The 25901-nt window shown below is 36.9% G+C and overlaps 1 protein-coding gene across 1 annotated transcript in view; it reads right to left on the bottom strand.

Annotated features, from left to right (window-relative positions):
* Positions 1 to 25901, bottom strand: part of LOC111157826 (pyroglutamylated RFamide peptide receptor) — a 44751-nt gene that overhangs the window by 6491 nt on the left and 12359 nt on the right. The window contains exons 2-3 of the mRNA XM_022519500.1: positions 2963 to 3121; positions 183 to 244 (exon numbers count right to left, since the gene is read on the bottom strand). Coding sequence (XP_022375208.1) covers positions 183 to 244; positions 2963 to 3121 — 221 coding nt within the window. The remainder of the gene's footprint in view (positions 1 to 182; positions 245 to 2962; positions 3122 to 25901) is intronic.

Below are 25901 nucleotides of genomic sequence, written 5' to 3'. Positions count from 1 at the left end.
CTTCACAGCACTCACCATAGCACATAGAGGGGAGGATCTTAAAACAAACTATTTTATTCCACTTGAAAAATTTCCAGTGAAATAATTGGGGTTATACAAATTTGCAGGAAGAAATTGGATTATCACTGAGAGGGTTGAGAAAACTTTCAATAATATGACTATCAATCCCAGTCCCAATCTACCTCAAGACGTTGCACATGCCACATGGGCGATCCAACGATGACTGCCACCAGCCAGACCACACCTGCCAAAACATTACAATCATCAGAATATGGCTCCAACAGCAAAGCAAAATACATTTTGCTTATGCATAAAGCAGATGTTCTGAGCATAAAGACTCCTTATATGCAATCATATTTGCCCTCAAGCAGAGCAGGGGTCTACCCGTTCTCATGGCCACTCTTCCACCATCTTCAAAATTGCTGGTGGAATAGTCTTCCTGAAAAATTAAGCATTTTTAAATGCTTAATTAAAACTCCTTAAAACAATAAAAATAAAACTCCTGAATAGTGTTTCAGTGACTGCAAGATAAAACCCAAACCCTTAACCTGGTTCCTGGGGTTCTCTCATTTGCCTCTCTCTCCTCTTACATTTCTGTCCATGTTCTTCAAAACAGCATCCTTTACTGAGGAATGTACAGATTTGCTTTCAGTCCCTGTATCTCAGAATGCATTGAGGTGCTCTGACACGGTCACCCCGGATGGCACCTTATTCCACTCATTTTCCAGGACTCAACTCAAATGTCACTTTCTCTAGGGTATGAAGGTCGCCATCATTTCCAGATAGAACTGATCGCTAATTCCCTGTTGTCTCCATGTACCCTCTAGTCATTTGTTGCCCTTAGTCATTTCTTCTCAACTTCATCTAAGCTCATTGAGGGCAAAGACAATGCAATTTACTTGTTTTGTTCCTTTGTTTCCCCAAACAAGAGTCCAAGGATAATTCCTGGCCCTCAGTAGGTGTTGATCAAGCATCATAACATGAGTATTATTTCCTTATTTACAAAAACACTTAAAACATCAGAAACAAGGTGCTCTTTCCAAATTCCCCATCCACCATGTTTTTGTTGAGGGAATTGCTTTAGTGATGTGTCCTTAGCCAGGAACAAAAGAGAATCCAAACAGACTAGTATAAGGCCAGAACCAAGACTCAACAGCAATTCTGAGAGCAATTTCTCAGCTCAAATTTTTCTTGTGCTTTCTGTATTGAGTAGAAAACAGTCTATTGCCTTGGGTTTCAAGAAACTGAGACTCACTTAAACTGTAAGTGGGGCTTATTATAAAGAAACACAAGAACTGGCACTGTCCATAGAGAGTCAAAGATTTAAGACGGTTCTAAGACACAAATCAGTCTCTCCTTACATTGCCATACATCTATTCTATTCTAGTCCAATCACTATCTCATATTATCTTAAGTCCAATCACTTCTCCAATCTTTAGTAGAAATTCTGGAGGAATTGAGTCTAATTGGCTTAATTCATTGACAGTCTTTCTGTGTCTACTGCCTGTTCTGGGATAGTAGGGGCAGGGTTAGATTTATATTACTGGTATAATCTGTGAACTCTTGTGGGCAAGTGAGTCTAGCAGGTCATTGCTGATGTCCTGCGGGCAAGGCAGTCTCAGCTAGGAGGTACTGGGCATGAGGACAGGGCTGGTTCCCAGTGTAACAGACCTAGAGAAAGATGTCAGGCAACACTGCATGCAAGCCCCATAGGGACATGAGACTCCTTGGTTTAAAATCCTTTCTGTCTCCCATGACTCGTTCGAGTAGAAATTGTCTTGACTGCCTGTTATTGACTTTGCCTTCAGATCCTTAGACTCTCTACTTTTCTTTCCTTTTTTAATAACTTCCCTCCTCCACATATTCCTTTTTCACCCACTTTCCACACCCACACATACCTTTCAGATTTTTTGAAGGTAGAAAGATGTCAATTATTAAAAGCAATGAAGCCTTTGAATTCCTTCTAGGGAGGATATGCCATACATTTGAAACTAACTAAAACTAATGAATATTTTTCCTGTTGATTTATCTGTTCATTTCAAACTATGTAAAATGAGTTTGGCATTGCAAAGCCTTCAGGAGTTCTTTCTGTAATTCTACTCTCCTATGCTGGCTAATTCTTACAGCAGAAATAAACGTTTACTCATTCCTCGCAAGTGAGATATTAGTAAAAATTTCTCTTTGGTTATCGCATTAGTTGCTCCCTCAACCTCTCATTGGTGAACTGTCATACATTCAAACCACTGGGAAGCACATTAAGATTTTAAACGCTTTGGTTATAATGATCAGATAGAGAAATTCTTCCATCTTACTGTGCTAGGCTTTAGGACATCACCTTGAGCTCGCCACTTATCAGGAGGTACCTGCTCATTATGACTTGTTCACTCAGGAATGGTTACAGAAACCTGAGGATTCAGGAATGCCTGAGCAAAATTATGAAGTGGATGGAATTTGTGCTCATTAGGCACCTCTAGCACTCAAAACCCAGGGTTCTCATGAGTCCTATGAACTTCTACTATTGTGGCCTCACCATTGGGGTCACCTCTGAGCAGCACCCTGGTTCTCTACCTTTCTAAAAAGCACCTTTCCTTCCCATATCAAAATCTACCTGCTCTAAGAAGGGCCTCTTACCTGAAGATGACAGTTTACAAATCTAACAAATGTTAATGTGGTAATGCCACTGAAGGGTTATCTTAAGTTAGCTGAAAGTAGTGCTTAAAACGTTAAGACTTGAACTGAAGAACTAACTCTGAAATGTGAAATTTTAAATGTGGGGGTAGGCCTAAAGGAGAAAAGGAGCCAAGGTCTAGGTAAATGGGGAGAGATCTGAAATCCTGAAGTTACACTGTGATGCCTACAAGCTAGACAAGAAGCTATTTGGTTCATCAACACAGTTCACTTTGAAGAAATTCTGTGTGCTCTGTAATAAAGAATGGCATTACTGCCACTGGTACATCCTCACCTAGCATGGTAAAAGCCCTTCTGTTGGTGTACTGCCACTTCATTTTAAAAGGATGCACAAGTCCCTGGTGCCTTTCCACAGCAATGCAGGTCATGGTGAGAATTTCTGTCATGATAGCAGTAGACTGGATGAATGGCAGCATCTTGCAAATGAAAGCACCTGCAACAAGGAAACAGGACAGTCAAACATCAAGAGGGAAAGTTTTATCTGTGTTTCTGTATTTGTTGCAGTTCATTAATTCTGAGCTTCTGTTCAAAAGTTTTATGACTGTAATTACATTATAGATTCAACATAATTGAGAAAGGTAGAACTGGCTAACATTTTCCCTAAGTAATTTCCCTAAGTAACAATTTCCCTAAGTAAATTATAGGTGATTACCTATAAGAGGACAATGAAAAGGCAAGTAAATATCTGGTCATTGATAATAGGCAGGAAAAAAAAAATCGATGTGAGTCTTGCTTAAGAAAGAGCAAAGGCAGTCTCCTAGAGTCACAACCACACAGTAATCTTTGATTATTTCTTCCTTTTTGGTTCTCTGTCAAATCATGACAAAGGAAGAATTCTCACCAAAGACTCAAATCTCTTCTTTTATTTTTTAGTCTCCTTTGATTTTCTGTCCACAAGCTTATGTGTGGCTTACATCATTATACTCTTTTTTTTTTTTAAAGATTTTTCTTTATTTATTCGACAGACAGAGATCACAAGTAGGCAGAGAGTCAGACAGAGAGAGAGGGAAGCAGGCTCCCCGCTGTGCAGAGAGCCTGATGCGGGACTCGACCCCAGGACCCTGAGATCAGGACCTGAGCCAAAGGCAGAGGCTTAACCCACTGAGCCACCCAGGCGCCCTACATCATTATACTCTTAACTGATTTCACTTTCTCCAGTGCAAAGGCCTCAAACTGGTGGCTCCTGGGCAAGATTATGTCTGCAAACATGCTTTGCATGATTTATACAATATTCTTGCAATACGTGAATACATCATCAGCATTTGAAATGTTTACACTACCTGTCTTGCCCTTTCACCATTTATTTGTAACCCTGATTTGATGTTTCTGCTCTTGAATCCATCTTACTCATGGCTATCAAACTCATTACTCTGTACTATTAGATAATCAGAAGCTCAGGGAATATGAAAAGTTGGAAGAAACCTCAGAAGTCATGGAGTCCAAGCTCTCTCCAAAATCAGAAATTGTCTTTTCAGCTTCTCTCACAGATGGTCTGCCAAGCTCTGCTTAACAAACCTGCAGAGGAGACTTCCTGGCCAGCATACTCCCATCTCAAGCTGATGCTTGGGGTTTTTTTGTTTGTTTGTTGTTGTTGTTGTTGTTGTTTTTCCTTCTTCTGCTTAGAATATTCTTCCCCCAGAGAACTCCCTCCCATCCTTCACCAAAGTCTTTGCTCAAGTGCCCTTCAATGAGGCTGATATGCTCTGACAGCGTATCCTTAACTAAGGTCTGCCCTATTCCCTCCTCTCATCCCTTGGGTCTTATTTTACTCTTTTCCCACAACTCTTTCACTTTCCAACAGACTACATAATTTATTGATTGGCTTCATAGCTCATTAAAAGTTTCCTCATGCCTTTTAGAATGCAAACACCAAAGATTCTTGCCTGTTTTCCTGACTTACACATTTCAAGCATTTAAAATAGTACAAGAAGGTTCTCAACCCACATTCACTGAATTGTGGATGAGTAACCCAGGAAGCTTTTGACCTTTAGAAGTGCCTCCATTCACCTTTGGAAAGGCTCTCACTAGAGAAAGTGCTTTTTAATAGTTCCACCCTCTTCTTCCAGTTTCGCTTTCTGAAAGTTTCAGAACTAAACAACTATCTTTTCCAAACATCAACTCTTATATTCAAAAGAAACTTTCATGTCATTCCTAAGTCTTTTCTTTTCGCATTGTCCCTACTGTTCCTCATTTGACATGATTTTCAAACTTTCAATTCCTTGGACACCTTCCAAGGACTTCCTCTTGTTAGTAACCACATGGTTAGGAAGGAAGGAAACCTACCATCCTCAAGATGGTCTGGCTAAAGCAGAAACTGCAAGATTATATTGCCTCCTTGGGTCTGAACACCCTCTTCTGTGACTGTAACTAAAATTTACATCAGCCTTTGATGTTAGAATTTTTACATGGTTGGTTTCTATTGCACTTGAAATAAACTTGCAATAAACTGAATCGGTCTAATAGAAAACTTTTTTTTTTTAAAGAAAATTTTTGTTAATCCAAGATCTTGTGACTAAGGAAAAAAATATATGTAGATATCACTCTAGATATTCCCTTTCTAGTCCTTTTTGGAAGCTTCCGATTTCAATCCAAAAGTCAGTTACACTCACTCTTATCCTCTGTTCCAGTTCCCCAAATCCCAACCCTGTTCAATGTTAAGGCCTTTCCTTATCTAGCAAGATAGTTTATATGCTAAGTGCAGAAATTTGCTTTCAATTCTAATGTATTTCACTCTTCGAATACTGATCACACTGTGAATGAATTAAATTAGCTTAAATCCTGTTTTGGATGTGACACTTGAATAGAGGAATATATGAATAAATTATTCATCTGAATGTTTCTCCTTTTTTTGTTTTTGTTTTTAAATCTGATGAGTTCTTCTATTCTTTTAACCAAGTTGTTTATATAAAAAAAAAAGTTTGACAGGCTGAGGTTAAAGAAACATCAGAAGAAATTTTCCATGAAATAAACATAGACTCATCATCAGCACAGTTTAGATATAACTATCCAAGCAACTAAGAATTATTACGGTAATGTTATTTACTGTATATAAATACATTATATTTACATACGCTATATACATTTTATACACATATATATTTATATATGTTTATATAAGTAGGTAAGACAACATTCACTGTAGTCTTATCTCATGGTAGTGCTATCCATCTCAAATATATTCATCTTGTCTATCATAACAGCATGGGAAATTGGTCAACTGATTCTGTGCTATCAGGACACACTGTGATCCTGAGTCACCTGATTCACTCCAAGCCTTGATTTCATCATTCGTAAAAAGGGATTAATAACACCCATCTGTCATAAGACCGAAGTGTGTGCTTTATAAAATCACATAAATACCCAGCACAGATGTGTTATTTAATAAATGAAAGTTCTGGGGCACCTGGGTGGCTCAGTGGGTTAAAGCCTCTCCCTTCAGCTCAGGTCATGATCCCAGGGTTCTGGGATCGAGCTGCACATTGGGATTTCTGCTCGGCAGGGAGCCTGCTTCCCCCTCTCTCTCTGCCTGCCTCTCTGCCTACTTGTGATCTCTGTCTGTCAAATAAATAAAAATCTTAAAAAAAATAAAATATATGAAAGCTCTCTTATCATCAGACTACCTGCATAAAAGAATTGAGGTAAATTTGGTATGTTTAGAGCTAACAGATTTTTTTTGTGAATAGGTTCTAAACTACCCATGAAAGGACAGCTAGTTTTATAACATTTCCCAAATAAAGATAGTGCAGCTCAAAAAACTCAAGTGATTTGCCTACATCCACACAGCTGTTTATTGACAGATGAGGGCATGTGACTAGGTCATCTGAATCTAGTTCTTTTCTCCATGTCACCTTCACTTAATGCACTCATGCTATGTGGCATGGTTTTCTTGTCCCATAAATGTTCAATAATCTTATTTTATAATCCACTTGAGAATTTTGCACCAAGTTGTACTAGTTCTATAATCTGTCATCTTATCCTTTTAAGGCACCCAGATAGCATTAGCCCAACTCATTATTTCTGACATTTCTTCAACCGATATTTTAAGAAATTACAGACAATGTTTTCTTCTTTTTTAAAAAGATTTTATTATTTATTTATTTATTTATTTATTTATTTGAGTGTGCAAGTGTAGGGAGGGGCAGAGGGAAAAGGAAAGAGAGAATCTCAAGCAGACTCCATGGGGTTGAGCATGGAGCCCAATGTGGGGCTCAATCCCATGATCATGATCAGATCGTGACCTGAGCCTAAATCAAGAACTGGATGCTTAATCAATTGAGACACCCAGGTGATACTGACAGTGTTTTCTTGATCACACTGCCAAATTTCTTCAATGTTATGGCATGGTACTTATTTAGGCTAAAACTTTGAGTTTTTTTAAAATAAATAGATGCTCTTTTCCTATTTACTGTCTTATCTTGGATCTTTATTTTTATTCTAACCATTTTTGGTATGCTCTTTTTAAATTTGGACATTTTTTTCCAAGATTTAGAAGACTAAAGTAAAATGGGCATTGAAGAGATTTTTTTTTTTTCCTCTGTCTTCCATTAAATTTCCAACCCTCCTTTCCTTTTTCAGCTTCTTGTTCTGGTAATCTCTCTAAGAGCACTCTGACCCTTCCTAGGACAGGGCACACACAGGTATTCCCTGTAGGTGCTGCCTATCGCTTGGGGAGATTCTCAACTCAGAGGTACAGAACACTTGGGGATGACTGGGTTTACATGACTGAAATAATGCTGCCTGAAATAAAAGAGGGTTGTTTGGTATATAACAATCACTGTAACAGACATTCTTTGATTTATTTTTCATTTTTTCTTTCTTTTTATTAATTGAAATTTTTATGAGATAATTACAGATTCACATGCAGTTGTAAAAAATAATACAGAGATATTCCTTGTGTAGTTTTTCCAGTTTCCTCCAATGGTAACATTTTGCAAAATTACAGTAAAATATTACTACCAAGTATAGACATTAATATGATCTGCTGATTATATTCAGATTTTCTAGTTTTGCTTTAAGTCTTTTCTGTGTGTGTATGTGTATGTGTGTTCTATATGATTTTATTACTTGTGTAAATTTAGGTATTTGCCACAACAGTCAAGATACTAAACAGCTCCAACACCCTCCTGCTGCCCTTTTATAAGCACACCCAAGCCCCTCCTGCCTCTGCCCATCCCTGTCACTAACTACAGGCAATCTTCCATTTTTAATCCGTCTTCCATTTGTAAAATTTTAAAATTTCACAAATGTTACATAAAATGAGTAATATAATAGATAATCTCTCTTGGGACTGTCCTTTTTTTTCTTTCAGCACAATCCCCTGGACACTCATCCAAGTCTTTGCACGTATCAATAGTTTATTCCTTTATACTGCTTACCAATATTCCCCAGTTTGTTTAATCACTCATTCATTGAAAACATCTGGGCTACTTCAGTTTTTTACTACTACATATAAAATAGTTATGAACATTTGTGTACAGGTTTTAGTCTGAATACAAGTCTTCATTTTTCTGCGACAAATGTCAAGAATGTAATTTCCAGGTTGTATGATAATTGCATGTTTATACTTATAAGAAACTGTCAAACTATTTTCCAAAGTGACTGTATCATTTTATGTTCCTACTGGCAAAGTATGAGTTACCCAGTTTCTTCATAGTCTTTTTTTTTTTCAAGATCTATTTATTTATTTGAAAGAGAAAGAGAGAGAGAGTGAGGGAGTACACAGGTCAGAAGGACAGAGAGAGAGAGGGAGAGAAAATCTAAAGCAGACTCTGTGCTGAGTATGGAAACTGACATGGGACAAAATCCCACAATGCTGGGAACATAACCTGAACAGAAATCAAGAATCAAATGTGTCACCCAGACACCCCAGTTTCTTCATATTCTTGTCAATATTTAGATTTGCCATTTTTTAAAATTTTAGTCACTCTAATAGCTGCAGAGTGTTAGCATGTTTTTTCATTTCCTCTATTTCTAATAATACTGAACATGTTTTCATGTGTTTCCTGTCTTCATGTGTGTCCGTATATTCTCTTAGATAATTCCCTTCATATCTTTTGCTGTCCATTTTCTAACTGAACTGTCTTTTTATAACTAAGGTTTAAGAGTATTTAATATGGGGACAGCTGGGTGGCTCAGTTACTTAAGCTACTGTCTTCGGCTCAGGTCATGATTCTAGGGTCCTAGGATTGAGCCCTGTATTGGCTTCTCCCCCTCGTCCTGCTCATGCTTGTTCTCCCTCTCACTTACTCTTTCTCTTTCAAAGGAAAAAATAAAAGAGTACTTAATATGGATCTAGATGCTAGTCCTTTGTCAGACAAAAGATATATGCTTTACAAGTATTTTCTTCCAGTTTAGCTTATCTTTTCATCTCTTCACCAGAACTTTCACAGAGTAAGTGTTTAATTTTGATGAGGTGAGTTTATTAATTTTTCCTTTTATGTGTTGTACTTTTGGTGTTAGTTAAGAACTTTAAGAACTCTGTGTCCAATCCTGAAGATTTTCTCATGTTTTTTTTTTCTATAAGTTTTATAGTTTGCATATACCTTTAAGTCTATGATCCATTTTGAGAAAATTTTAATATAAGTTGTGAGAATTAAGGAGTTCTTGTGTGTTTTCGTTGTTTCTTTTGGCCTAAGAATGCCAATTGCTCCAGCAACAATTGTTGAACAGGCAAATCCTTCCTCCATTGACATGCACCCTTGTCAAAAGCAATTGAGTATATACGTATAGATATATTTTTGAACTCTCTATTCAGTGCTATTCCTCTGTCTATCTCTTTGCCAATACCATAATGTCTTGGTTACTTATCTACATGGGAAGCTTTAATATCAGTTAAAGGGAGTTCTCCCACTGTATTCTTTTTGGTTAAGGTTACTTTAGCTCCAAGACCAGCAAATCACACCTGGTTAAATATCCAAACACTCTCCACTCTAAAGAAGGACTTTAGAGGACGGACTAGTTGGAAGAGCAGCCAAAGTTGAACAGCAGAGTGCACACAGCATACAACAGAAACACTTCCTGAAGTTTCCTTTATTGTTGTTGTTATTGTTTTTTTCTTTTTCTTTCTTCTTCTTTTTTTTTAAACAAAACAACAAGACAGAGAAATTCATCCCAAAAGGACTCACAGCAAGGGATTTAATCAATACAATATAAGTAAGGTGTCTGAACTAGAATTCAGAACAATGATTATAAAGATACTGGCTGGGCTTAAAGGGAAATAAAACTATTAGATCACAAAGATAGATTCAGGGAACTCAGCAATTCCATAAAATGAAATAATATCCAAATTATAGGAATCCCAGAAGAAGAAGAGTGGGAAAAAGGGACAGAAGGTTTATTTGAACAAATTAGAGCTGAGTACTTCCCCAATCTGGTGGAGCAAACAGGTATTCAAGTCCAAAAGGCACAGAGAACTCCCCTCAAAAATCAATAAAAACAGGTCAACACAAAGACATTATAGTGAAACTTGCAAATTACAAAGATAAAGAGGAAATCCTGAAAGCAGCCTGGGACAAAGAGGTCCTTAATCTACAAGGGTAGACATATAAGGCTGGCAGCAGATCTGTCCACAGAGACCTGGCAGGCCAGAAAGGATTGGCATGATATATTCAATGTGCTAAATGAGAAAAACATGCAGCCATACTTTATCCAGCAAGGCTGTTATTCAGAATAGAAGAAGAGATAAAGCGTTTCCAAGACAAACAAAAACTAGAGGAATTCATGAACACTAAACCTGCTCTGCAAGAAATATTACAAGGGACCATTTAAGCATAAAGAGATACCAAAAGCAATGAAGATGGGGGGTAGGGAAGGGGTGCCTGCTTGGCTTGGTCTGTTAAATGTCTGCTTTCAACCCAGGTCATGATCTCAGGGTCCTGGGATTGAGGCCCACATCAGGTTCCCTGCTCAGTGGGAAACCTGCTTCTTCCTCTCCCTATGCCTGCTGCTCCCCTTCCTAGTGCTTTCTCTTTCTGTGTCAAATAAATAAATAAAATCTTAAAAAAAAAAAAAAAAAGACCAAAAATGGAGACAATCTGCAGGGACTTTATAGGTAACACAATGGCAGGAAATTCATATCTTTCAATAATTACTCTGAATGTAAAGGACTCAATGCCCCAATCAAAAGATACAGAGTACCAGAAAGGATTTAAAAAATAAAAAAAGAACATACCCATCAATATGCTGCTTATAAGAGACTCACGTTAGATCCAAAGACACCTTCAGATTGAATATGAGGGGGTGGAGAACTATTTATCATGCCAATGAGATCAAAAGAAAGCTGGAGCAGCCATCCTTATTTAGATAAATTCAATTTTAAACTAAAGACTGTAATAAGAGATGAAGGACACTGTGTCATAATAAAGGGGTCTATCCAACAAGAATATCTAACAATTGTAAATATTTATGCTCCTAACTGGGGGCAGCAAAATATATAAAACAATTAATAACAAACTTAAAAAAACTTACTGATAATAATACAATAATAGTAGGGGACTTTAACACACCACTCACAGCAATGGGCAGATAATCTAAGCAGAAGATCAATAAGGAAAGAAGGGCTTTGGATGACACACTGGACCAGGTGGATTTAACAGATACATTCAGAGCATTTCCTCATAAAGCAACAAAATACACATTCTTTCCAAGTGCACATGGAACATTCTCCAGAATAGATTACATACTAGATCACAAAACAGTACTAAACCGTATGAAAAGATTGAGATCATACGATGCATATTTTCAGACCACAATGCTATGAAACTTGAAATCAACCACAAGAAAAAACTTGGAAGAACTACAAATACATGGAGGTTAAAGGATATCCTACTAAAGAATGAATGGGTCAGCCAGGAAATTAAAGAATAATTTTTAAAATACACAGAAGCAAATGAAAAAGGAGCAAGAAACGTCTCAAAAACCCAACCTAAACTTACACCTAAAGGACCTGGAAAAATAATAGCAAATAAAGCCTAAATTCAGCAGGAGAAGGGAAATAATAAAGATCAGAGCTTAAATCAATGATCTAGAAATAAAGCAAACAAACAACAGTAGAACCAATCAATGAAACTAAGAGCTAGATCATTGAAAGAATTAACAAGAATTGATAACTCCCTAGCTAGAATTACCAAAAAGAAAAAAGAAGGATCCAAATAAATAAAATCATGTATTAAAGAGGAGTGATCACAATCAACACCACAGAAATACAAACAATTATAAGATAATATTATGAGCAATTATATGCCAACAAATTGGGTAACCTGGAAAAAATGGATGAATTCCTAGAAACGTATATACTACTAAATTAAAACAAGAAGAAATAGAAAATCTAAACAGACCAATAACCAGGAAAGAAATATCAAAAAGAGGTTTCAAAAATCCCCCAACAAATAAGAGTCCAGGATTAGATGGCCTTCCAGTGGAGGCCTACCAAACATTTAAAGAAGAATTAATAATCTCCTCCAGTCCCATCCATATTGATACAAAAGTTGAGTATTCATCCTTTTGATGGAGGTGTAATATTCCATTGTATATATGAACCACATCTTTATCCATTCATCTGTTGAAGGGAATCATGGCTCTTTCTGCAATTTGGTGATTGTGGCCATGGCTGCTATGAACATTGGGGTATATATGGCCCTTCTTTCCACTATATCTGTATCTTTGGGGAAAATACCCAGTGGTGCAATTACAGGGTCATAGGGTAGCTCTATTTTTAATTTCTTAAGGAACCTCCACGCTGTTTTCCAAAGTGGCTGCACCAACTTGCATTCCCACCATCGGTGTAAGAGGGTTCCCCTTTCTCCACATCCTCTCCAACACTTGTTGTTTCCTGTCTTAATAATTTTGGTCATTCAAACTGGTATAAAGTGGTATCTTAATGTGGTTTTGATTTGAATGTCCCTGATGGCTAATGATGATGAGCATTTTTTTCATGTGCCTGTTAGCCATTTGTATGTCTTCTTTGGAGAAGCGTCTGTTCATGTCTTCTGCCCATTTTTTGACGTGATTATCTGTTTTTTGGGTGTTGAGTTTGAGTTCTTTATAGATCTTGGATATCAGCCCTTTGTCTGTAGTGTCATTTGCAAATATCTTCTTTCATTCTTTGGGTTGCTTCTTTGTATTGTTGACTGTTTCCTTTGCTGTGCAGAAGCTTTCGATCTTGATGAAGTCCCAAAAGTTCATTTTCACTTTTGTTTCTTTTGCCTTTGGAGACATGTCTTGAAAGAAGTTGCCATGGCAGATGTTGAAGAGGTTACTGCCTATGTTCTCCTCTAGGATTTTGATAGATTTCTGCCTCACGTTGAGGTTTTTTATCCATTTTGAGTTTGTCTTTGTGTATGGTGTAAGAGAATGCTCAAGTTTCACTCTTCTATACATAGCTGTTTAATTTTCCCAACACCATTTATTGAAGAGACTATCTTTTTTCCACGGATATTTTTTCTTGTTTTGTTGAAGATTATTTGACCATAGAGTTGCAGGTCCATATCTGGACTCTTTACTCTGTTCCACTGGTCTATGTGTCTGTTTTTGTGCCAGTACCATGCTGTCTTGAAGATCACAGCTTTATAGTAAAGCTTTAAATCAGGCAATGTTATGCCCCCACCTTTGTTTTCTTTTTCAACATTTCCTTAGCAATTCGGGGTCTTTTCTGGTTCCATACATATTTTAGGATTGTTTGTTCCAGCACTTTGAAAAGTGCCAGGGGGATTTTGATCAGGATGGCACTGAAAGTGTAGATTGCTCTGAGCAGTTTAGACATTCACTTATTTGTGGAGCATAAGGAATAACAGGGAGGACATTAGGAGAAGTAAAGGAAAAGTGAATTGGGGAAAATTGGAGGGGGAGATGAACCATGAAAGACTGTGGACTCTGAGAAACAAACTGAGGTTTTTGGAAGGGAGGAGTGTGGGGGGATGGGTGAGCCTGGTGGTGGGTATTAAGGAAGGCATGTATTGCATGGAGCACTGGGTGTGGTGCATAAGCAATTTCTCTTGGAACACTGAAAAAATAAAATAAAATTTAAAGAAAGAAAGAAAGAAAGAAAGAAAGAAAGAAAGAAAGAAAACCTATTCTCCTGAAACTGTTCCAAAAAATAGAAATGGAAGGAAAACTTCCAAGCTCATTCTATGAGGCCAGAATTACTTTGATCCCAAAGCCAGACAACCATCTTAAACATGCTGAGTCTTCCAATCCATGAACAAAGTATGTCTCTCCATTTACTTATGTATTCTCTGACTTCCTTTATCAGCATTTTATAATTTCCAGCCTATAAGACCTGTATGTTTTGTTTTATAGTATACCTAAGTATTTCATTTTCTTTGGATTAATTATAAGTAGTATTGTATTTTTCATTTTAGTTTCTGAATGTTACTTGTTAATATGTAGAAATACCACTAAGTTTTGTACACTGATCTTGTATACTGTGACCTTGCTGAATTCACTTATTATGGGAGTTTTCACTAGATTCCTTGGGATTTTCTGTGCAGAAAATAATGTCATCTGAAAAAAAAGATTGTATTATTTCTCCCTTTCCAAAGTGCATGTCTTAGATTTCCTTTCTTTGTCTTTGTGCAGTGGCTTGAATTTTGAGAGCTATGTTGCATAAGAGGGGTAAGAACAAACATCCTTACCCTGTTCCTAAACTTAGAACAAAAGTATTCAGTCTTTTACCACTAAATATGGTGTTAATTGTAGGTTTTTACATTTTACTTTTTACATTTTCTTTATCAAGTTGAGGAAGTTTCTATTTCTAACTTGCTGTGAATTTTCATCATGAATGGTACTGGATTTTGTAAAATGTTTTTCCTCTGCCAATTGCTAGGATTATATGATTTTTCTTCTTTAGCTAATTACATTGATTAGCTATGGTAGATTACATTGATTATTTTAATAAATTCTGAGTCAATACTGAGTCAGTCTTAATAAGTAGGATAAATCCCACTTAATTATGCTTTTTATATGTTGTTGGATTCTATCTGCTAACATAGTAAGGATTTTTGTATCTAAGTTCATGAAAGATAGCAGTCTGCAGTTCTCCCTTTATTGTACTGTCTCTCTCTGGTTGATTTATCAGTGTTATAAAGGCCTCATAAAATGAATTAATAATTGTTTCCTCAGCTTACATTTTCTGAAGAGTTCATGTAAAAGTAGCATTAATTCTTTAAATGTCCCATAGAATTCTCCAGTGTAACTATCTGGGCCTGGAGACTTCATTTTGGGAGAGTTTCAGCTGCAAAGTATTATTTGGTCACTTTCTTTTTAAAAATGTCTTTTTTTTAAATTTTTTTTTAGATTTTATTTATTTGAGAGTGACCAAGCAAGAGAGAGAGCACCAAAGGAGGAAGGGAGGAGGAGGGGCAGAGAGAGAGAGACAGCAGACTCCCCACTTAGCAGGGCATCCAATTTGGGGCTTGATCCCAGGACCCCAGGATCATGACCTGAGCTGAATGCAGATGCTTAACTGACTAAGCCACCCAGGCACCCCTAAAAATGTCCTTTAAATCACAGAATTATGAGCATATGGTTTAAAATCAGAAGGGCTACAATTTAAAAGAATAGGTCTCTATTCACCCTTGTTCACCTGCTGTCCCCAACATCTACTTGTTTTTAATTCTTCTATCAGGTAACTTCACATCTTGAAAACAAGTTGTTTTAGATAGCCTTTCTTCATTTATGGATTTTACCATGATATATATTGACTTTCTTCTGGGATAGATGAACTTTTGGTTCACCTTTATCACCTCTTATTCTCTCTCCCCATAGCTTTTAATTTTCTTATAATAGCACTCTTCAATAACTTCTTTGGAAAGGTTTTGGGAGATTATTCCCTAAATTCTTGCATGTAGTTTCCTCTATCTTAGACTCATAGAGCAATATACATAAACCCCCATTCACTGGCCTATCAACTTCCAACAGTTTATCTTCTTCCCCACATTGCAAGATAGTGATACCTCACCTTATTCCTCCTTTTCCTCTCTCTTCTTCCTTCAAATTTCTATCAGCTTGCCTTTACATTTACTTTATCAACCAGGACAGCTTTTCATTCTGTTTCATAGCCATATTAAGTCTTCTGGACTTGACCTACATTTTAATTATAAAAGATTAAAACTATAAACAACATTTTCATTATTATGACTAAATACTATAATGACAAAGCCAATATGTATGTTGTAATGTAAATACATTTCTCTTTCTCTGATTTTATAATTAAGATCCTTATTAATTTACTTATTGCTCTAAAGTATGTCATATTTTAATCTGGGCCATAACTTACTTGCAGAAGAATTTTGTTTATTTAATTTTTCCTGGAGTTTTTGATTGCATTTTTTTCTAGTTGGAAGAAGAAACATGTACCTTCTTTCAACACAGTCTAGGGGTTTATCGTATGAGCTTTGGAATTACTGCCTAGGTTTAGATCCTGGATCTACCATTAGTTGACTGTGAAACCTAAAGCAAATTATCTTACTTCTTTGTGTCTTAGGTTTTCTTATCTTTAAATTAGGTGATGATAATAGTACTTATCCTATATAGCTGTTAGAAGATTAAATGAAATAATAAGTACAATGTGCTTAGGATAGTGCCTGGCACTATGTGAAAGTGCATTCATTAATGTTAGCTACATTTATTGCTGTGATCATCACCATCACTGGCATCCTCATCATTTTTACTATTATATCTCAACTTTTCACATTAACATATTTACTGCAAATCAATCACAAATGGTGTTGGGAAAACTAGACAGCAACATGCAAAAGAATGAAATTAGACCACTTTCTTACACCATACATAAAAATAAACTCAAAATGGATGAAAGACCTAATTAAATGTGAGACAGAAAACCATCAAAATCAGGCATAAGAGAACACAGGCATAACCTTTCTAATATCGGTCATAGCAATTTCTTACTAGATGTTTCCTGAGACTAGGGAAACAAAAGCAAAAATGAATTATTGGGACTTCATCAATATTTGTTCTTTTAAGATTCTTCTAGAAGACTACTGACTCACAATTTTTTTTTTTTTGATTTATTATTTTAGAGTGAGAGAGAGCATGAGTGGGAGGGGCAGAGGGAGAGGGAGAGAGAATCTCAAGCAGACTCTGTGGAGCCTGATGTGGGGCTCAAGCTCATGAATCAAAGCTGAGATCACAAGCTGAGCCAAAACCAAGAGTCAGATGGTTAGCTGACTTTGTCACCCAGGTGCCCTTAATGACTTCCAATTTTAATGACTCAAGTTTTTAATTTGTTGTTTTTTTTAAAGACTACTGTGTAGCTGTTATCTTAAAATTTATTTTTATTGGATTCCTTTTCCACTGTTTATTTAATTTCATGGCTTCTTATTTCTTATGTTTCGTGAAAAATTTTCCACGTAATTTCTTCAAAGTAATGATTTTAAAGTAAGCTCTTTAAGTTCTTGCTTATCTGAAAATGGCTATAATATGACTTGAAATTCAATATCACCTTTCTTTGGAATATTGAAGACCTTGCTTTATTGACTCTTAGAATGAATGTAAAGATTGTCCATCTGATTTTTTTTTTGTCCCTTACAAGTGCTCCTTTACTATTTAGAAGCTTTTATTGATATCTTTGTAATTGGAATTCTGAAATATTGTAGGAAAATGTTGAAGCATATTTCATTTTTTACTCTTTCTGTTTGGCCTGTGTGTACCTTTTGAATTTTGAGACTTCTAACTCATTTATTTCTGTGCTTTCTATTGTGCATTTTTTTGTGGAACTCCTATTAATCAGATTTTGGAATTCCTGGATTGATTTTCCTATGCTTACTACCTTTGTTTATATGAATTTTTTGCTTTATTAATTCTCTTTGTCGATTTGCTCATATTATGGAGATTCTCTTGTCTTTGTCTTCTAGCTCTTATAATTTACATATTAATTCAACAGTCATATTTTCACTTTTAAGAACTTTTTCTTATTCTCAAAAGTGTTTATTTTCAGAGACACTTCTCGTGATTTATGAAGTCAGCATCTCCTTAAAAGCAGACATCTCCCACTCAACATTAGTAACTCATTCGTGAAAAGAAGACATTCTGTGTGAAAGTACACTGGTAGCCTATTTCTCATTACATAAAAAGCCAAATTAAACTCCCAACACATTTTGACTGTAACTTGTAACTAAAACACAGTAAAACCATCATTTACTATATAAAATATTTAAAATAATGTTCTTGGTAGAAAAATAAAATGGTTGTTATCAAATTGTTTGTATGTATGCTGCTCTGTATACAGCATTTTCATGGTGTGTCATAAATATTTCTTTTCCAACAAGGCATAGCAAATAGCAAACATTAATAAATATATTAGAAAAGTGAAGGTAAAATTTGCCATAACAAGGAGACAAATACCTTGGATGTCCCCTCACTTATGAAGAAAGGAACAGCCTGGAAACTTGAAAAGGGAGGGTTGTTGAGGTATAGTCATTGTCATTGGTGGTGCAAAGTGATGTCATGGGTAAATGGGTTGCAAAGGTACTATTTCAGGCAAACTATGAAACTCAGAAGCTTACAGATTCTTTATTGCTCTTGTACTGAAGTAGGGAGTGCTAAGTGGATTTTCGGGGAGGCAGATGACACTTTAGGATGAAAAACTACAGAATGGAGCTTTATTTACTCTCTTCTAATTCATGTTTATAGAATTCTTTGCATGGTGCTATAAGAAATATCATGCAATTATATCTCCACTTCCTTCAGAGATAATTACTATCATTGTATTGTATAGCCCACAAATTATTTTCAGCAAGTAATACCTAGTGGTTTAACTATATGCCTTCTAGGTTACCATAATGATTAACTTTTCCAGCTGATATTCTTTTTAAAAAATTTTATTTATTTATTTGACATAGAGAGAAAGAGGGAGAACAAGCAGGGGGAGGAGCAGAGGGAGAGAGAGAAGCAGGCTCTCTGTTGTATAGGAAGCCCCATAAGTGGCTTGATCCTAGAACCCTGGGATCGCTACCTGCACTGAAGGCAGATGCCCAATGCACTGAGCCACTCAGGTGCCCCCTAAATGATATTCTAAACAAGTTCAGTACTTGTAATTTGTCAGCATGACATTTAAAGAATTCTTCAACATCTTCATTCACGTCTTCTCAAAGCCAGACTTCTCTGCAAGAGTTAACAAAGAGTTGCGAAGAATGGCTCAGTTGCAAAGAATGTATAAAATGATGTAATGCTTCTCTCAGTGTCAGCAACATGTGGCACACACATCCCTTTGAGGACACTAGGCATGCTTTTCAAAACATCTGTTTGTTTTTGATGTTCTACCAACTATATTTGGAATATAGCTCAAGAATTTTTCTATGTAGGGGTGCCTGGGTGGCTCAGTTGGTTAAGCAGCTGCCTTCGGCTCAGGTCATGATCCCAGGGTCTTGGGATTGAGCCCTACATTGGGCTCCCTGCTCAGTGGAGAGCCAGCTTCTCCCTCTGCCTCTGCCTCCTGCTCTGCCTACTTGTGCTCTCTATCTCTCTGTCAAATAAATAAATACAATCTTTTAAAAAATGAATTTTTCTATGTATTATTTTGTTTAAAGTGTTTTATTAATTTGGGGGATATAAGTTTTTCTTATGTAAACATCAGCTTAAATATATGGTACTGAATGACACATTTATTGTCGAAGCTTGAGACTTAAAAATAAATAAGGGCACCTGGGTGACTCAGGTGGTTAAACATCTGACTCTTGATCTCAGCTCAGGCCTCCATCTTAGGGTCATGAGCTCAAGCCCTGCATTAGGTTCTACATCCTACTTAAAAACAAAAACAAAACAAAACAAATACTAATCTACTGGGAAAATATTAAATGAGAAAACATTTTTCAGGATATGTCTGTAAATATGAAAATATTACTTGGAGTTTTATTTCTGAATTTATCTATTAATAACCCATTTCTTCTAGTTTCATTTATCTGTATTGTTCCCTTTTATTCTGCAAACCTTCTTCAAACTATCTATGAATCCTTAGTTGCCTTTACATATTTAAGAATGTGGCAGAGTGAAAGACAACTGACATTTCCTATTCACATGGGCTGGAGTGGTTCCCCAAAAGACTGATTTAGAATGAGTAGAGCCTTAGAGATGAAAAACATTCAGGTTTTTCCTTATGGAGCCAAAACTCATACTAACTCTGCAGTTCTGCTCAGAGTGCTTCCTTCAATTACTTTACAAGACGAATCATCTGGGTATATGTTTGTGCCGGAAAACAAGTTCAGTACAGTAAAATTGTGTGTCTTCTGATATTTTTCTTCTTATTTTCATTACTCTAATAGCTACAAATCCTATTTTAGAAAAATAACTGAATTGGTTTCTTTTCCTCCCCACTAATGGCAATAATTAGACTTTCAAATAATAGAATTAAAGGAACCCAGGTTAAACTTTAGGGTTTAAAAGCAAAAAGCAACAGACAGCATTCTTCTAAGTATCACTTGCCTATATTGCTTTAACACATATTTTTCTTTCGTCATTTCTCAATCAGCTTTAGTTCAACATTTTGCTTTTGGTTTTTAAATATTTTGACTCCTTTATCCTTGACTGTATTGAAACTGAATTGTTTGGAATGCTACTTTGTAATTAAATGTTTATTTGTGGGATATTAATGTCTGCTCTCTTTCCATGAAGAACAGATGGGAGTGTTTGTTTTGTCTTTCTCTGTATTCAAAAAGTCTTAAGTAGTATATGACCTACAGGTGAATGAATGAACAAATGCATGAATGAATGAGAAGATAGAATACAGATGAATTCTTGTTATATAGTTAATTTGATGTCAGCTTGACTGGATCATGGGATGCCCACATATCTGGTTAAGCAATATCTCGGGTTGTGTCTGTGAGGGTGTTTCCAAAAGAGATTAGCATTTGAATTGGTTAGCTGAATAAAGCAGATGGCACGCCCCACGTGAGTGGGCATTACCTATAATCTGTTGAGAGCCTACACAGAACAAAATGCAGAGAGGAAGGTTAAATTTGCTTTCTGCCTGACTGCTTGAGATGAGTAATTGATCTTCTACTCTGGAGGTACCTGGTTCTCAGCCGTTCAGACTCAGACTAGAATCTACCTACGCATTGGGTCTCTGGCTCTCAGGTCTTTGAACTACCACACCCAGGGGTTTGCCTGGGTCTCCAGCTTGTAGGCAACAGGCTGTGGGACTCTTCAGCCTCCATAACTATGTGAGCCAATTCTGATAATATACATCTGATAATATACTAATGTGAAGAATATACATTCTTCACATTTTCTATTCCTTTCCCACCTTGTTTTTGTAACACTAGTTTTTCAAATCTTATCAAGGTAATGTTTTCTTCTCTTTTCTTTTCTTTTTTTAAAGATTTTATTATTTATTTATTTATTTATTTAATTAATTTTATTTGTTTTAGAGAGCGAGAGCACGAGTGGTTGGGGAGGGGCAGAAGGAGAGGCAGACTCCCTGCTGAGCCAGGAGCCTGACACGGGTCTGGATCCCAGGGCCCTCAACTGAAAGACCATGACCTGAGCTGAAGGCTGCTGCTTAACCAACTGAGCCACCCAGGTGCCCCTGGAGTAATGTTTTTCTAAAATTTATTTGAATGGTGGATCTAATTTATGGATCTCCAACTTCACACAGTCTAAAAATTGAAATATAGTATCCAGAAAGAGTACATGATACTTTTCTTTCCCCACAAAAACTGTTTTTATTACAGTAATAAAAAACAAAGAGCTAGGAGGCCCTAAGCAAAAATCGTATATAATATAACCATTCTTCCACTCAGCCACCAGTTGTGTCTTCTGCCATAATCTAATCTAAACAGTTCTCCTTTGTCTCAGTCTCGTTTATACCCACACATTCCAAGATGAATAAAACACTTACTAGTTTATTAGCAACTAACTGCAGGTAAATCAATTTTTCAATCATCTGTGTTCCTTATAAATTGCACCATCAATTTCTCCAGTTTAGTAACCCAGTTGTGAGAGTTGGCGGAAAGGAAGTTTAGTCACGGTGTAGCAATAGGCCCCAGTCATGGCATTGCTGAGTCCTGTTGGGTTTAACCTGTTTATGGTCACCTGTACTTGCTCTAACCCAACTTCCTTTCCAACAGTGATTTTAACCAAAACCCACAATAATAAGAAGTACCTTTCCATTACACATACACATACACACCCATAAAGTTATTTCTTTCTGGATGTGTGTATATATATACACACACACACACAGAAATACATGTATTTATATACACATACACACATATACACATAAACATATATATATATATATACACATACATATATATGTATACACACAACCAAAAGTTTTACCATGTAAATGTTCTTTGATATTCTGTATTCTAATATATTTGTTTTTTTTTCCTCAATTGCTAATCCTGACTCACCAAATAATTTCCTGACTCATTAAGACATTGTAACTCCTACTTTGAAATTCACTGCCCCAGAACAGAGAGGTCTGTGCTCCAAAATGACCTTCAAACTCCTTAACACAGCAGTAGAAAGCTCTTCATGATCTGTCTTCCTTTCCCTCCAGTTTCATCTCTCACCACTCCGCCTTTGAATGCTAAAGTCCAGGCCTACAGAAATACTTATATTTTCCAGGAAGACTGATGTCTCTCTAATCTTTACAATATCTCCACCATGTACTGTTCACCCTTGTCTCTCAAGTTCAACATAGCGGCTAGCATACTACTGTATTCAATAAATATCAGTTGGATGAGTAAATGCATGAGTAAATGAACAGATGGAAAGTTCAACATGTAAGGAATATACGTCAACAATAAAATCCCACTGATTTCACTTTGAAAACCCAGACATTGGCTACAGAAAAGAGAAAAAGCATTCAATAACCTAGAGCTTTATTAAGGAAAACTGTAATTTTTGGAAACCAGAGTAATCCATTCCATGAAAGCTTATTTACTCAGGAATTTTTCACCCATTTAATTTGGGTCAGTTTGATTTTTGTCATCAATAAATCAAGCCCACAAGTAAGTTGACTGTGTATTAAATTCTGTGCCCTTCTCAGTATAATGATGATTTGGAAAAATAAGCTGAAATGACATAAGTTCTGGTTACTGTAGTAACTGCCTCTGTGGTATAATAGATAATTAAAGAGAACTATTTAGCCAATCTATTTGCTAATAAGTAGCCTTTCATCATTGGTCAAAGTAATCTATCCTGTGTTCATCAGAAGCAAAAGTGGAACACAGTAATGGTATATTTATAAACCAGCCTCAAACTTCCTTCCCCATAGGGCCCACACTGGTAATTTCATTAAAATACAGATTCTGATTCAGTAGGTCTGGGATGGACTCTGAGACTGTTTCTAACAAGGTTCGAAGTGATACTGATGTTGCCGGTCCACGAAGCAGATTCTAAGTGGCAAGAAAATACACAGTATATCGAAGACTGTTTTGCTCCTAGGGAACATGATTTCCCGACACAAACATTCTTGTTACCGAGGTAACTGGGCCACAAGTGGGTCCTACGACTACTTGACCTCGTGACCTACTGTGCCAGCAGAACTGTTTTAGCAAAGGAGCAGCCTCTCCTTCTCTTAGGCTGCTTCTCTAACAAGGAGTTTCTTTTCCCTTTTCAAATTAAAGGAACCAGTACAGTTTGTCCCCAGATAGTGTATCTTTCAGTTACCGGTGAAGCAGCCATTTTTAAAATTTATCTCTTTATGCGAGAAACTTAAAAGAAATTAACTTTAATTGTCTGCTGTACTCGACATTGCTACTACCTAGAGCTGAAAACATGGGGGAAAGGATGTATAAAAGCCATGCGGAACCCAACTAGCTCTATATAGAATTTTGACTTGCATGACTCTCACTTAATAATTCTTTTTCTGTTCGAGTTTTGCTGAAGGTTTTTTAATGGAAGATAATCAAATTCCATTCTCATGTAGTCAGTTTCCCATCTGTCAGTAACATCTGTAAGTCAAGATTTTCTGACTATATTAGAAAAGTGTGGGAGTTTTTCCCCAGTTCTCTCCCTTCTTGAAAGTTTTCTTTTATTTCCTTTTTGATATATACCTTTCTCCAGGAAGAGGAAAAAAGGCAGAGGTGTACAGTTACTTAAATACAGGAAAAAAATCTTTCTTTGACATGTTTACTACAAGAAAGACCATTGAAAATGAAGTCTGACAAGGCTATAAAGCAAAGCCAATTTATAACCAAGGTTCATACTTAGCTGACTTAAAATTCTCATCATTGTTAATGAAATAACATTGAAAACATATTACAGAGAATTGTTCTTTCAAAAATTTGAGAATTTCACAGATAATTTAAAAGAAATTAATTAGTCAATTAACCTCTCTGCGATCCATGCCAGCCTAGTGCATTTTGGAGCCTCTAGGGATTTCCTAATGAAGGAGCCCAAACTATATCTTACCCCAGCCCAATCCTGCCAGGCTAAGGCAGTGTGACCTTTTTCTTTAGCTCTGTGGGAGTAGAAGTCCTATACAGTCACATGAAGCCACCTGTTCCTCCTAGCCCTTTGTTGACTGAACCCAAAGTCTAAGCCAGTTGCATTCCTTGTCTTTGGGCTAAGATGTAGGGAATAGTATAAGGATGCACTGTGAGATGAAGCCAATGGATATACAGAAAAGCCTGTATTGTAGGGATGAAGATTTCTGTGATTTGTCCTGCATAACCGACCACTTCGACTTGCATATATGCAGGCAGGTTAAAGAATGCTGTTTGTGAGACTTACGCTGCATGAGTGTCCTTGGGAACCTGGTTAGTTGACATTAGCTGGCCTCCAGGTCAGAACTGGCCCTCCTGGTCTGGATGCCAAGAGCTGTAAATCTTGCCTAACACGCCCTCTGGCTTCAAGCTGGCCTGTCCCCGCAGAATGGGACCCGCACACCTAACCCAGGCTCCTTGAAGAAGTAAAGACATGGTAACACAGAAATGCAGCCACTCTAAACAGCACACAGGCAAACAAATGTTCACCTTCATTTGCCCCATAAATACGGCCCTTTTGGGGGTAGTCAGTTGGAAGTCTCACCTGAGGGGAAGACGCTCCGCCCAGGCCTCTCAATCCAGACTCCAACGTGACTGTCTCCAGCTTCCCCAGCTGATGAGGTTGGATGTTCTAAGTACCCAATTTGATGTAATTCTGTCTTATTCTCCTTACTGCTTACTATTGCCCTCATCTATGCGTAGATTGCCCTTTTCTTCTTTCTGTTTCTATTCTATTTTTAACATATCAAGAAAATGTTTTTATCCTCTTCAAAACTGAGAGTATGGCTTCTGTGAATCTTTTCTTCAGAAAAAAACATTAGTAAGAGTGGGGGGACTACAAGGGTTATGAGAAAGTAAAAAATCTAAAGACAAACAAATAAAACAGGGATAAAATCAGTGTATGAGTTTTCCTAGCTTCTTTCTCTCCTCCACCCTTTCCTTCTCTCCTTAACTAAAAGACATGCCTGCTGGATAGTTCCCTCTCTGGGTCATTTTATTAACCAGACTGTGTGGAATAATTTGGGTCAGGTATCAGGATGGGAAATTCGCATAAATAAGACTGAGATTTAAAGAGCGAGAGAGAAAAGGTGGGATATGGAGGCAGAGAGACAAAGAGAGAAGGGGAGATAGACTGATGAGGATGGAGGGAAAGAAGGAGGCAATAAGAATGTCCACAAGGGGGGCGCCTGGGTGGCTCAGTGGGTTAAAGCCTCTGCCTTCAGCTCAGGTCATGATCTCAGGATCCTGGGATCGAGCCCCGCATCGGGCTCTCTGCTCAGCCGGAAGCCTGCTTCCTCCTCTCTCTCTGCCTGCCTCTCTGCCTACTTGTGATCTCTGTCTGTCTAATAAATAAATAAAATCTTTAAAAAAAAAAAAGAATGTCCACAAGCAACTGAAGCATATGTTCACATTCAATGGAGGTTACCTTGGGGTGGGATGGGGAAGTTGAGAGACCTTGAAGTCCAGCCTTACAAGATGGGGGTGTAAGTCAGTGACGGCTTTGTATTAATACTAGTGTGGCAACATTGTGTCTACTGTCTGGGGTGGCCTGAAAGGACATGTGATCTTTGCAAGGTGAAAAAAGTTCTGTGGAACACTATTAAGTGTAATAGTAAAGACCTGAATGAAATGGAAGAATGGGGTTTTAACAGAGAGTCTTGCGAGTAATGAATTAAAATCTTTTAAAATTTCTCTGAGACATGTAAATAAAAATCAAAATTATTTTACACTAGTGTTGGTCACTGAACAAAGCCTCTTTGA

This window comes from Enhydra lutris, unplaced genomic scaffold (assembly GCF_002288905.1).
Source record: "Enhydra lutris kenyoni isolate GAN:26980312 unplaced genomic scaffold, ASM228890v2 scaffoldscaffold3, whole genome shotgun sequence".
Classification (NCBI taxonomy): domain Eukaryota; kingdom Metazoa; phylum Chordata; class Mammalia; order Carnivora; family Mustelidae; genus Enhydra; species Enhydra lutris.
Note: the sequence above shows the minus strand (reverse complement) of the source record. Positions and strands in the feature narration are given on the sequence as shown.